The following is a 14,196-nucleotide window of genomic DNA, read 5'->3' on the forward strand; positions in this document are numbered from 1 at the left end:
AAAACCCTGTGTCTAAAGAATTAAACTGTTTTAAGTTTCTTTATGTTGGTTTTTAGAAGGTTTTATGAATCCGTACTCTTTCTGAGCACCTGTAAGTGTCTGTGCATTGGTTTGGTAATGGCCTTAGGATGAATTCCAAGAATAGCTAAATCAGAGAGGTCAGTCGTGTCTGACTCTTTGCAGCCCCATGGACTGTAGACTGCCAGGCTCCTCTGTCCATGGGATTCTTCAGGCAAGAATACTGGAGTGGGTTGCCATTTCCTTCTCCAGGGGATCTTCCCAACCCAGGAGTCAAACCCACATCTCCTGCATTGGCAAGAGGATTCTTTACATAGTGCCACCTGGGAAGCCCTAAGTCAAAGGGCACTTCTGTACATCATTTTTCATATAAAGAAGATTTTTATTTGTTAAATATTGTTTTCCTTTATCATTTTTCCCATTGTTTTTTGTGCTTAGGAAGTCTGTCTCCACACTAGGAGCTAATTTTTTGATTGGAGAAGAGTCTTTACCTGTTAGAAAATGTGGTTATATAACTTCTTCCATTCAAATGTACCTTTACTCAAATTACTCAGTATTTGAATTCCTGAAAACTTGCTTTCTAGAAACTAAGGCTTTTCCATAAAGCAGGCCAGAGGGTAGGAACCTGTCAAAGCTGCGGCCAAGTTGTTAAAACCTTGACCCATCCTAACAGACTAGATTTTAGGGCTCAGTTTACTTTTCTCTTTGGAAATTAGGGTGTAGAATCAGGTTGAGGTATCATCCAGCTAAGCTGGGGTGTGCTGGAAGGAGCCTCCTTGGGCAGGGGTGGCACTGAAAGCAGCCTGGTCTCAAGAGACATACATGGCAAGAAACCGATTATGTCATAATTAGGGCGAAAAACAAAGATCTGCACTGAATCCACTGTGAGGCTTGGGTAGAATTAAGTCAGTCTTGAAACAGACATGACAGGGATCCAGGTTGTTTATTGGAAGATTGCCTAAAGAAGTTATATCCATGCCAGGGTAGACAATAAAGGTTCCATCCTAGAAGAAGGGGTCCAGGCAGTCTCCATGTAGCTAACTCTAGGTTGAAGCTGCAAGCCTATGGCTCACAGACCAGACTTGGTCCACACATGTATTGGGCCTATACAGTGTTCTAAATAATTTTGAATTACTTGCCAACATTTAAACATCAGGACTTGCCCTTTCTCTTGAAAAATCTAGAGTTTTGGCAAACTTGGACCTATATCCTGACACCATCAGTTGCATTTGAATAGTGGTTACTCCTCTAAATGAAGCATATAGTCTCTCGTTCACCCCAGTCCTCCACTCCCTCTTATTTTATATCCAGACATACTTGTCTTTGCTCATTTATATTACCTTCTTGGGTCCTGGAGGCACTGCTATTTTAGATCGTGTCTTCCATCAACCCCCGACCCCAGTCCCAGGTTACACTGGCAGGGAGATAGATCCAAGCAGCTTTTTTTTTTTTTTAAATTTCAGGTTGTCTTAGCTACTCATTATATCAGAACAGTGGTTCTCAATTGGAAGTGAGTTTGCTCCCCAGGAGCCATTTGGTCTGGAGACAGTTTTCATTGTCACAACTTCTGGGAAGGGATGCTGCTGGCATCTAATGGGTAGAGGCCAAGGATGCTGCTGCTGAACATCCTATAACGCACAGGACAGCCCCGCACAAGAGACTTCTGTGGCCCAAAATGTCAATTGTGCTGAAATTTAGAAACTGTCATTCTCATCATATATATTCTGGGATCTTGGGCTCTTCTGTGGTTAGTGGGACCTCAGGCTGCCCACTGAACTCAGTATGCTTGGGGCTCTAATTCACTTATGGGACTGCGGGGGCAAATGGCACTTCTTGAGGTTTCATAGTTCCTTTTTCTGGCCAGGTGACCAGCAGTATCCTTAGTAACCCAGCTGCTCAGCATTGTAGGAGTACTTGATTTGCCTATGGAAGTGTGTGTTTCTGGCTTAGGTCTTGGTGCATTTATCTTTGTGGGATCCTGTTATGTAAACTCAAATACATCATTGAAGAGTATTTGCCATGAACTGACATGGAAGTCAGTTCAGTACTGACACCATGGCATCAGCAGAGGTCTGCTCACAGCTGAGACTCCATTGTTCCCAAGGGTTTATTTGGTAAGGCTGACAAGGAAGGAGGAGGAGGAGGGGAAAGAAGAAGGAAAGAGAGATAGTCAAGGGTGAGACTGCAGTGAGGAAGCACTGTGTGGTGTCTGAATGGCTTCCTATTGCCTTTTGCTGCCTTGGACTCGTGCCTGGGCAGGGTTCTTTTTTTTTTTTCTTCTGGGCAAGGTTCTACTCTGAGCGGGAAGGCTGCTCTCTCCTATTTTGGTCAGCTGTTGTTATACATAGACAGCTTTCATATTCTCACAGTTACAGGCCTGAGGAGGACTGGTCTTGACAACAGTTGCTCAAAGGTCCTGGACTCTAACTCTATATACAGTTTGAATGTTTTGATAATAAGACTCAATGTGTATTCTTGTGTAATTAAAAAAAAAGGAGGCTTTTTTTTTTTTTTTTTTTTTTTAGAAGGCAGGTAGGTACATATCTGTACACATGCCCAGAGGCAGCTTCTGATTCTGGGAGCTCCATTTGGAAGGGTTTACTTCTCCTGGACTCTTGTAGAACATTTCTCAGATGTTTGTTTCTGCTTCTTTTTCTTTTCCCACTTTGTCATTGTTGTTCAGGGCTGTACTCCTCTATCCTTGAACGCCGCTTTGTCATACCCAGCTTGTTTGTGGGAGGAATTGGGAGGTTCCCTCTCCTTCCAGTGCTTATAGGAGAAAGAAGCTGTGATAATCAGCATAACTAGAACTACAGCTTCAGATGCTAGGCCATCTCCTTATCAGCAAGAGGTGCAGTTTTGTCTGAGGGCACATGGATTAATCAGGATTAGTTTGGGTTTCAAACAACTGAAAGCCAAAAGGAACATGGCTCAGGACATATTGAAATTTATTTCTCTCACATGTTAAAAGTAGGCAGTGAGGGGCCGGTAGAATGACTTCTTATTTCAGGGAGTCAGGTTCCTTCTTTCTATTTTATGGCTCTGCCATTCTCAACATGTGACTTTTGGCTGGTAGTCAAGGATGGATGCTCAAGCTCAAATCATGTCTGCTTGTGGCCAATGGGAAGCACAAGAAAAGGAACCTCTCACCCATCAAAGATACTCCTCTAAGGTCTTATTTATGTGAAACTTTGCATGTATCCCTGGGTTAACCACTTAGTTACTTGGCCTTCAGTTCAGTTCAGTTCAGTCTCTCAGTCGTGTCCGACTCTTTGCGACCCCATGAATTGCAGCACGCCAGGCCTGCCTGTCTATCACCAACTCCCAGAGTTCACTCAGACTCACGTCCATCGAGTCCGTGATGCCATCCAGCCATCTCATCCTCTGTCGTCCCCTTCTCCTGCCCCCAATCCCTCCCAGCATCAGAGTCTTTTCCAGTGAGTCAGCTCTTCGCATGAGGTGGCCAAAGTACTGGAGCTTCAGGTTTAGCATCATTCCTTCCAAAGAAATCCCAGGGCTGATCTCCTTCAGGATGGACTGGTTGGATCTCCTTGCAGTCCAAGGGACTCTCAAGAGTCTTCTACAACACTGCAGTTCAAAAGCATCAATTCTTCGGTGCTCAGCCTTCTTCACAGTCCAACTCTCACATCCATACATGACCACAGGAAAAACCATAGCCTTGACTAGACGGACCTTTGTTGGCAAAGTAATATCTCTGCTTTTGAATATGCTATCTAGGTTGGTCATAACTTTTCTTCCAAGGAATAAACGTCTTTTAATTTCATGGCTGCAGTCACCACCTGCAGTGATTTTGGAGCCCCCCCAAATAAAGTCTGACACTGTTTCCACTGTTTCCCCATCATACCTGCCTGCAAAAGGGGCTGGGAAATGTCATCTTTATTTTTGGCAACCGGACTCCAGTTAAAATTTCTATTACTAAGAGAAGATGGAAGAACAGATATTAGAAGATACATAGCCATCTTTGCCACAAAGCTTTTGGGGATTGTTTCTGCTTAGGGATTGGGTCTGGGGCTTTCCTGGTGGCTCAGGTGGTAAAGAATCCGCCTGCAATGTGGGAGACCTGGGTTAGATCCCTTGGTTGGGAAGATCCCCTGCAGAAGGGAATAGCAACCCACTCCAACATTTTTGCCTGGAGGATTCTATAGAGAGAGAAGCCTGGTGAGCTATAGTCCATGGGATCACAAAAAATCTAACACGACTGAATGACCAACACACACACACAGGGGTTGGGTCTGTATCTGCTATTTGAGTATTTCCCAGCAACAAGCCCCTAGAGAGCCTGAAAAGACCCTCACATGGGTCCCACAGCCATTGGTGCAGGTTTTCAGCAAAGAAATGAGATCAGGGAAGAGCGAGGACTTGGGTGCTTTTATTGTGGTAGTTGAATTGTGGCCTCCAGGCTCAGCCTGGTTGTCTGGTGCTTGAGCTCTGATAGGGTCCTGGGTGTTGGATGGGAATGGGAGTTCTGGGAGGCAGGAGGGGTGGGGGTCAGATGGTGAAATTTTGTTTCTCAATTAGAATCAGGAAAGCATTTGAGGTAGTTGGCTTTTGCTTGGTATGCTATTCTTGGAGCTCTGTGTTCTCTGGCAGGGCTGAGGGTCCGGTGAAGCAAGCGAGGCTCCTGGGGCCAGTACTCACAGGTTTGCCAAGCCATCCCGTGACAGTGAGTGCCTCCTTCACTTTTATGTCATAGGCTCCTTACTCACCTTACTCACCTTACTCTACTCTTGGCCCTGCTCCCTGGCTACACATTGTTTTAAATGAAGTACTTTTATTGAGAAAGAAGTGTCTGTGCATGGTAAATAGGTCAAAGTATAAAAGGGTGTTCGGTGAAAAAATCTGCCTCTGAACTTTAGTTTTCCTCCCTGAGGCAACTGCTATGACCAGGCTCTTCTGTGTCCTTCCAGCTGGCCTTTGAGTAGGGGCTCTGCAGGTGCTGCCATGAGGCGATGCTTTTACTTGTTGAATTCCCACTGTGTGCACAGAGGCCCAAGCCATGGGGGCAGTTTGTAGCAGGATGGAGGGAAGGAGAAGGAGCAGAAGCCAGAGGAGAGAGTGCCTGTCAGCTGGCCAAGGAATGTGTGAGCTTCTCTCCCCATCCTGCAGTCGCATCTTGGTGGTGGAAACCAGAGCACAGTAAGCGCAGCCAGGACGTTGTAAGACAGCCTTGTTCTCCATGTGTGTGGCCATCTTTCTGTCTCTGTCTCTCTTTTTGTCTCTTTCTCTTCGTCTCTACCTCCTCCTCATTGTCTCTTCTCCACCTCTGTTTTGTGTATATTTCTGCATCTTTTCATCAGTCTTTTTTTTCTCACAAGCTGCCCAGCTCCTCACAGACTGCTGTCACTTCTGCTGCTTTTTGTAGTCCCACTTCCTTCCTCTGCTTTTTGTGGCTTTTCTTCGTCTATTACAAGGGCTTGTATGTGATTTTTACTTGCTCCTGACCCAGCTGCTATTTGCTAGGTTCAGTCTCTTGGCATCTGAACTCATATTTTTGGCAGAGATGATCAAATAGGCTCAGCTTGGGTCCGCAGTTGGGCTCTACCAGCCATGAATAGGGTAGGGGGAGCAGTTCCCAAGAAGGGGCCTGGCAGGTACTTCAAAATATGCTGACTCTATTGCACAGGAGTCTGGATTACTGGTGGCTGTGAACTAGTTTAATCCTCAGTAGTTGATCCAGGCTTAGCTACCCACAATGAACTTGGATTAGCAGGGCAGGTCCTTGGAAAGACCTGCCTGGCAGTGTGCATTCTTTTGGTCTTCTCCCCTCCCTTTTGGCCATTATTTGACCCCCTGCTGCCACACATCTTTATGACTGACTAGTAAGCACCTGTGTCATTTGCCAGACTACTGCGTGAAAGCTCTTGAAGTGCCCTGTGAAGGCTGTTCAGCCACTCATGTTTATAACCATACATTGGCTGATGGCTCTCCTCTCCATTTGCGTGGAGGAATGTCCAACTTTCTGAAAGTTGCCTTGCTCCAGGGGATTGGCAGTTAAAGTCGTCACCATCTTGATTCCAACCATGGTTCATCAGTTCCTATATTTGCTTGGCAATAAGCTTAAGAAAACCATATGCTTTTGTTTCCCACTAAGAATTTGTGATATCCTTGGAAGTACCACCCAAATGCCTGAGGAAGAGAGAAAAACCTTGCTGTGACAGGTGGCCCTATGGCCATAGCACGCAGTTCTAAGCTATGCTGTGAAGTGAGGACGTGGTAGGTTCAGGGAGAGAGCTCAGGCAGGAGCGGGCTGATGTGTTTCGGCAAGGTTTTGCAGAGGGAGTGGGGGCTGAGTTAGACCTTGAAAGTGGGGCTTGCTGTTGGTTAAGGCAAGAGGAGGAGGGGAGGACATTTCTTTTATGTGTACATACAGCATTAGTACAGAGAGGGTCTGCTGAAGGAGAGTGCACAGCGAGGGTAGAAGTAGGCAGATACGGCCAGGAGGATGGGTCCCCAAATTTTGTAATAACATTTGAGGTTCTCATGAAAGTCACTTTTGGAGGCTAGAGGCATTACTTAGAGGTGTCACTGTGGAGCCCCTTTGATATTGTTCTCATATTCTCTCCTTGAATTAGAGCAGTCCCTGTATAGCTGGGGTGAGGTGGTAGGAGCCCTAACAGGACCAGGTATCACTGCGGTACGTGAGGAGCTGGAACATAAAGCCAGCAGTGCCGACGCGAGTCCACGTCTCCATGGGCTTATCTGAGAATTAGGATGTTTGGATAGGAATGGTGGTGGGGGAGATCAGTGGGGGCGCCATGTAAGCTTGGAAATGGTAGCTGGCCTCTCTCAATCTCAGTTTCCTCATCCAGAAAATGGGAATAGGAATGTCTGTTGTGGTTGTGAGAATTAATTGAGAGGATGTATATGAAATTGTCAGGCACATGACAAACTTTTTAAAAATGAAAACATTGCCTAATTCCTTGGTGACCTGCCACCTGCATTTAAATTGACCTCATTTGTTGTTGTTGAACCTCTCTTGTCCCCATTCTCTAATGCCCCAGGGGGTTTGAAACTTTGGGAGTCTCAGTGGGAAAGAGTGGGTAAAGTTCACCATTCCTGGGCCTGGGGTAATTTCCAAAAATGGTGCTGGCTGTCAGAATGTATGAATATTCGGTAGTACATGCCTTTGTATCTTGTCCACAGTGGTGGGATGTTCTCCTCTCAGCTGGGGCAGATAGAAGATGTACCTCGTTTGCCTATTCTCCTCGTTCTGACCAGTCCTTTGGCCTCTTTGCCTTAGGCAGACAGGATACAAATGATGTGCTTTGTAAAGAGAGATTGGGCTTCGGTGCCCTCATCTCACACCTGCCACTGACTTTGTGGTTTTCTTCCTAGGTCTGCTGACATTTGTGAACTGTGCCTATGTCAAGTGGGGCACACGTGTGCAGGACATGTTCACTTACGCCAAGGTCCTGGCACTCATTGCCATCATTGTCATGGGCCTTGTTAAACTGTGCCAGGGTAAGGAGACTCTCAGGTGGGAAGGAGGGTGGGTGACTCTGGGAGTTCCCCTGGGTTCCTTGAGAAAAACATGGAATATGGGGACTCCATTAACTTTACTGCTCACCTCTTTCTGTGTACCTGCTAGACTGTGTCAGTGAGAACAAGAAATCTGTTCTCCGGTTTCTTGGGCCTCCACCCCTTTGTGGAGGTGGGGAGTATTGCAAGATGTGAGCCAAGGGCCTAGGAGCTTTTGAAACTTGGGTTGTAATTGGGTCATAAAAGTGATCAAGATAAAGTGAGTCCTGGTTCCTGTTTTCGGTGGTGTGACCGCAGGCAGTGGGGAGGAGGGCTCAGCCCTTCTTGAGAGGGGTGAGAGGTGTATGTGGTGGGGAGATGGGGTCTGGAAATGAGTGGTTATTTTACAGCCTTTACTTTTCATCTGGAGTTGCTCTTATTTAGCATTCCCTCCCAGAGTCAGCTCTCAGCAAAAATTAAAACATTGCGAAGATGGCACTGACTTTTGTGCCTGTTGACTTTAGAGAGCTTTTCATTCCTAGACCACAGCAGGTTGGTAATGAGGGTTACAGGCCTCCTAAGATTCCCTGACCCCTTAGAGAAGCCTTGAGGTGTCTTTGGCCAAGGATGTCTTGATCATTAGACAGTCCAGTTCTCTAGGGCGTCTTTCACTAAACTTGGCTGTGTTTACAGTCACCTGAAGAGCTGAGGCTCCCATCTCAACTCATCCAACTCTGGTTGGTTTGGAGTTGAAAAAAGTGTGTTTTGGGGAATTCTCTGGTGGTCCAGTGGTTAGGACTTCGTGCTTTCACAGCTGAGGGCCCAGATTCAATCCCTGGTCAGAGAACTAAGACCCTTCATGGTTCAGCTAAAAAGATCAAACAGAGAAAAAGGTACGTTTTTAAGAAGTGCCCTGGGTGAATCTTAGGCAGCTGACCTAGAACCTTTGTGCCTGTGTGCAAGTTAGTATAGCCAGGTATCTGGATGTTCTAGTCTCTGAAACATCTTGGGGCCAAATTGGGTAGTTGAGTAATTCTGCCCCTAAGATCTGTGCCCTAGGGAATAACTGCCATGCATGATGACTGGCATGCCAGGGGCTCGCTGGTCTCTGTTTTCCTTCCTCTTTGTTGCACACCCAACCCTTTTGGCCACATTGAGGGATGGGTCTAGGCCTTCTGAGGAGGTCACAGCAGGCTTCCTTAGAAGTCTGGGTCTTGTTGAAAGATAAGACTAGAGAGTCTAGAAGATCTGTCTCTTGGACAGTGGGGTGCTATTCCCTTGGCTTGCAAGTGTGCAGTCTCTGAAGGCCTCAAGGAGGCTCTCCAAAGGTGGAGGTGGCCCAAACCTAACCCCAGACCCCATGAAAAATAAGATCTCAGTTCCTACAAAGCCTACCATTTCCTGTAAAATAACCACTGCGAATAGAGCAACAGAGTTCTTTCCGTGAGACTGAGAAACCCATTGAACCAAAATAGGCAGTGGTCTGGGCCAAGAGAAGTAGTTCCACAGGAAGATCTAATTGTTAATGAAAAAATGATTCCTTTACGTGAAAGAGGGTTCTTTTAGGAGGAAGAGCTGTGGCTGACCGCATGGTCTCTTGCAGGAAATGGAAATTCCTTAGGGCTTTCAAAGAGGGGTTATCACTTCAGAAGGCAGCCAGGAATGCCTTTTTTTTTTTTTTTTTCTGAGATTGTCAGGTTCTACTGAAGGAAAATGAAAGATTCACAAGGAGTGGGTGGGATGGTGAAGTACAGGGAGCTGGAGGTGGTGGTTCTTTTGGTACTAAATTGTTTTTCTTTTTTTTTTTTTTCTTTTCCCTGCCTGCTTGCTTTTCCTTCTTTTCTTGATGCTCCTCCTTTCTCCTTTTTTCCCCATCTACCCTTCCTCTTTCTCACTGCCCTGTGCCCCCTCCTTTTTTTCTTTACACCTTCCATCTCTCCTGGCCTCCTCCTCCTTCCTCTTTCTCCTCTCTGCACCCCCACCTGCCTTTGCCCCCACAGGTCACTCTGAGCACTTTCAGGATGCCTTTAAGGGTTCCTCCTGGGATGTGGGAAACCTCTCTCTTGCCCTCTACTCTGCCCTCTTCTCTTACTCAGGTTGGGACACCCTTAATTTTGTAACAGAAGAAATCAAAAACCCAGAAAGGTAAAGGCGAGATCCCATTCTCCTCAACTTGGCTGAAACTCCTGCTGATAGTGGGTACACTTGCCCCCTCCCACCCTTCCTCCTTCATCTCTCATCACTTCTCCCTACTCCCCCCTTTTCCAGCTCGGAGGAATGAGGGGCTAGGATGGGAGTAAGGAGGGAAACCCCTGGCTCCTCACCCTCACGTTAATGTTGGAGGATCCCCAAGGTCCTTCCTGGAGAAGTCCTTTGGTGGGCCACAGCCAACCCAGCTGGGGCTGAGATGTTAAGACCTTGCACTGGTGCCGACACTGAAGCCTGGGGAACCAGAAGCTTACTCTAAGCAGCCAGGTCCCCAGCCTGTCCTCCAGTTCTTAAAGGACACTGCTGTTCCTTCAGAGGGACCCAGTGGTCCCACTGGGACAAGGATCAAATGTTCATCCTGAGTCATCTTCACAGAGAAGGGGCTTTCTTCCTCTCTCTCTCAGTAGAAAGAGCCCGGGGCATGGGACACATCCTGCCCTTAAGCCATGTGGGAAGGAGGAGTCAGTCTCAAAGATCCAGAGGCCAGGGAATTCCTGGGTAGCTCTGACCCTCAAGGAGAGGTTGGTTCCAGGTAGTCCTGTCTCATTTGTTCTGACAGAAATTTGCCCCTGGCCATTGGGATTTCTATGCCAATTGTGACGCTCATCTACATCCTGACCAACGTGGCCTATTACACAGTGCTGAGCATTTCTGATGTCCTTGGCAGTGATGCTGTGGCTGTGGTGAGTCTCTTGGGATCCCATTTGCTCGTCATCTTCTGATACTGAATGGCTAAACCTTCTGTTTCTGCAGCCACTCCATGTGGTGGGTCTGGGCCTGAGGGTAAACTTTGCAGCAGTGATGGCATTTCAGGAAGCTGTGGACACTGTCCTGTGCTGAGTGCCCTTCTGTGCTCTGTCCCCAGACATTTGCTGACCAGACGTTTGGTATGTTTAGCTGGACCATTCCCATTGCTGTTGCCCTGTCCTGTTTTGGGGGCCTCAACGCATCTATCTTCGCTTCATCAAGGTACTGTGTTTCTCCTTCACCGATAACACACCACAGTATCTAACTCTCTGAGGGTCTAGGTGAGTCCATCAGAGCCCCTTTCCCTTCTCTGTCTCTGGGACTTGCAGAGTGTATATGCGATCATGTAGTGGTTAGTACTCTGTGTTGTGTATTCGGGTGTGCACATGTGTGCTTGTCTTTGTGCAAACATTTGTATGCTGGGAGCTCACATTTTCGCCTGAGGTGAGGACAGATTGGTAAGAGGTTAAGGGAGGAAAGCAGTAGCTTGGACAGTAGCCATCCTCTTGGGGACCAGACTCTATGTTCCTGTGGATTATGCTGCAGGCCTAGCACAGGATTCATTTCTTGTGATGAATTATTATTGAGCATTTGCTGTGTACCTGTACTGGTACAGGACAACTCTGCCCCTCATGTCATGGAAAACACTGAGGCCAACAGGTAGGCTCCAGCTCTCTTCCCCACACAGGGACTTACCTGATAGAGCCCTGTTGTTTCAGAGAGAGGACTGTTTCTGCCTTTCCAGGCTGATTCTGCTACCTGATCCCAGGATTCCCAGGTTCTGGCTCTGCCAGTTGCCCCCAAATACTTAGGTAGTAGGTACATCCTGAGCTATCTTGTGGCATTGACAGGATGAAGGTAGGGGACTCAGAGTGTGGACCTGCACATAAAGTGGACTGCAGCCATGTCAAGATAATGCACAGCTGTTTCCGCCTGTGTTACCTTCTTCACTTTCTCTTTATTACCCATTCTGCTGTCTTTGGCTCTGTACTAGCTACCTTTGCCTCACTTACACATCCTCTCCAGCATTCCACCTGCTCTACTGCTTCTCTACTTTAGTACAGCTACTAGCCTTGTGAACCTCTGACACCCTTCCACATGATAGCAGCAACTCCTGTGGCTCCACCTGGATGGCCCATAAATATCTCAAACTTAACATGCACTCTACCTGTTCTTGTCTCCAGTTGTGATCCATCAGCCCTCCTTACTTGGCCTCTTTTTTTTCTTTTCAGTGGAGGGAGCATATCACACAGCTTGTGGGATCTTAGTTCCCTACCCAGAGATTGAACCTGGGCCCTCAGCAGGGAAACCCAAAGTCCTAATCACTGGACCACAGGGAATTCCTAGCCTCTTGGCCTCTTGGTTTTTCCCTTGGTGTCCACCCTCATTTCCCAGCCTCAAATACATGCGCAGGCACAGAAGACCACCAGATGTGTCCTCCACCAGGGTGTCCGCCCTCATTCAGGCCCCCTTTCTTATGGGACTGTTGTCCCAGATGACCCTTCTTGTCTGGCCTTCCCCCACACCCTGGCCCCTCCCTGTGTTAGCTGGCCTCAGTGATGCAACCAGAGTTTCTGTGTCAAGTCCAGTCAAGACCCTTACTCCTCCAGTCAAGTGGCCCTTTACTTTAGAGCCACTGCTGGCTCTTGGTGTTAGTTCAGTGTCCACAGCATGGCCTCATAAGCAAGTTCTTCCCAACACACTTCTCACATACCTTATCCTGGAACTATGGGCATTCTAGTATCAACCTTCAAAGAGGCTACACCCTTTCATTGTCTCAAACCTCTTTTGCCTTTGCCTATATTGTGTCCCCATCCAACACTCATCCTCTGGAAAACCCCAGCTCATCTTCCCAGCGCAGCTGTGATCATCTAAGGAGTTTTTTGTTTCCCAGCCCACCCCGAGCCAGGTGCTATGTGTACCATGATGCTGCTGACTACCTGGATGCTTTCACGCCTCTGCTGCTTTGTTTCCAGTCAGTAGAGCTCTTCAAATGCAGAGAGGAAGCTTGAGTTGTCTCTTTGAGCCCCAGGCTCTCCCTGACCTTTTATGTATCTAGAGCTCAGGGGAGATGAACAGAGGTCAGACAATCAGAAGTCTGGGTGCCCTTCTTTAAAAAGCCATTATGTTAAGTAGGAAGTCTGTGGGGTGCCAGAGTAGGGTACCCCAGGGGAGTGGATTGGGGTGCCAGTGGGTGATGGCAGGGTGAGGTATCAGTTGGGTGATGGTGAGTTGCATTGCAGAGGCATGGGGGTGTCAGTGGCTAAGAGTGGGTCATGGCTTATGGTGGAGATATCCATGGATAAAAGAGGTGAAGGTTGGCTTGGTCATGCATAGAGAACATGGGAGGATCCTGAGAGACTGCCCCTGCAGGCTTCTGGGTCTGCCTGAGCCTAGTTTGAATGAGGAGTGTGGCTGCATGACTGAGTATAGGGATCCTCCTGACACATTTCTTGTTCTTCCAGGTTGTTCTTTGTGGGCTCCCGTGAGGGCCACCTCCCGGATCTCCTGTCCATGATCCACGTTGAGCGTTTCACACCTATCCCTGCTTTACTGTTTAACGTAAGCTGTGCTGGGGAGTGTGGGAATTGGACATATCTGTGTTGTACTCCTGCTGAGTCTATGACAGGACTGGTTGGGGCGAGGTATACTAGCTTCTTGGGATACTTCCTCAGCCTCTCAGTGTTTCTTTTACCCACAATTTTTAAAAACGTAAAAGTAAAACATAGAGAAGGTAAATGCTACAAAAGAATATAAAAGTTAATCAGTCAGATTTATCTATCTCTTCTTTCAGTGGCTTCTTTTTTCTCCTCCTGCTCCTTCTAGCTCCTCATTTTTATTTTTTAAATCATACTTAGAAATCCGGGCCAGTGTATACCAGCTACCCTAGGAGCCTCTGTTCATATTGTAGGCATCATAGATTTCTATATAGTAGATGGCATTACAGTGTTTTCTTTCAACAAAATTAGTAAATGATGAAGTATTCTGACGGATGGAAGGAGTCCTGAAGAAGAACTGTCATTTGCTAATTTGCACTGAGGTGTTATTAGATGTAAAGGATAGCAAGGACCCTGAGGAAAGCCTTACTCCAAGATCTGAAATGTAGTTCATTGTTTTTATCATTTAGTTTCTTTTTTTTTTATGGTTTTATTACTTTTTTTTTGGTATTCATCTGGAGTTTATATCTGGTGAATGGAATGAGGAAGAGATTTACTTAGTTTTTTTTTTTTTTTTTACATGACTAGCCAACTATACCAATATCACTTATTGAATAGTCCATTTTTCTACATTTTCCAAACAAATTAAAACATTTTTTTTTAGGATTTTTTTTGCTGTGCCTTGTAGCATACGGGATCTTAGTTCCCGGACCAGGAATCAAAGCTGTGCCTCCTGCAGTGGAAGTGCAGCATCTTAACCACTGGGCTGCCAGGGAAGTCCCCACAGTTTTCAAATTTTTATCATATGATAATTTTTTAGTGTGCTTATGTGCCATGTACAGTGATTTGCCCCTTAAATGTATAATCATCTCAATTTCTCCTTCCATCAGCACCAAGCTTTCTTATTTAGCTTTATACTGAATATTTGAGAACTAAAGCGGGGCTGAGGGTACTTCTTCAGTTCCCCTCTCCCCCTGAAATTTTCATGACAGTTCTCACCTGTTTATTTGTCTTGATAAACTGTGGTATCATTTTATCAAAATAAAAAATATCCTTAATATATTTATTGGAATAGCACTAAATGTAT

The 14,196-nt window shown here is 46.5% G+C and overlaps 1 protein-coding gene across 16 annotated transcripts in view; it reads left to right on the top strand.

Annotated features, from left to right (window-relative positions):
- The window catches only part of SLC7A6 (solute carrier family 7 member 6), a 35,175-nt gene that overhangs the window by 13,191 nt on the left and 7,788 nt on the right, over positions 1–14,196 (top strand). For all 16 annotated transcript variants that reach the window (XR_009596303.1, XM_042231839.2, XM_060398420.1 and 13 more), the window contains 5 exons: positions 7,375–7,500; positions 9,498–9,642; positions 10,265–10,388; positions 10,571–10,674; positions 12,918–13,014. Coding sequence is in view for 15 of the 16 variants with exons in the window: in XM_042231839.2 (XP_042087773.1) it covers positions 7,375–7,500; positions 9,498–9,642; positions 10,265–10,388; positions 10,571–10,674; positions 12,918–13,014 (596 nt within the window). In the remaining variant the exon portion in view is untranslated. The remainder of the gene's footprint in view (positions 1–7,374; positions 7,501–9,497; positions 9,643–10,264; positions 10,389–10,570; positions 10,675–12,917; positions 13,015–14,196) is intronic.

The sequence above is a fragment of the Ovis aries genome, chromosome 14 (assembly GCF_016772045.2).
Source record: "Ovis aries strain OAR_USU_Benz2616 breed Rambouillet chromosome 14, ARS-UI_Ramb_v3.0, whole genome shotgun sequence".
Taxonomy (NCBI): Eukaryota; Metazoa; Chordata; class Mammalia; order Artiodactyla; family Bovidae; genus Ovis; species Ovis aries.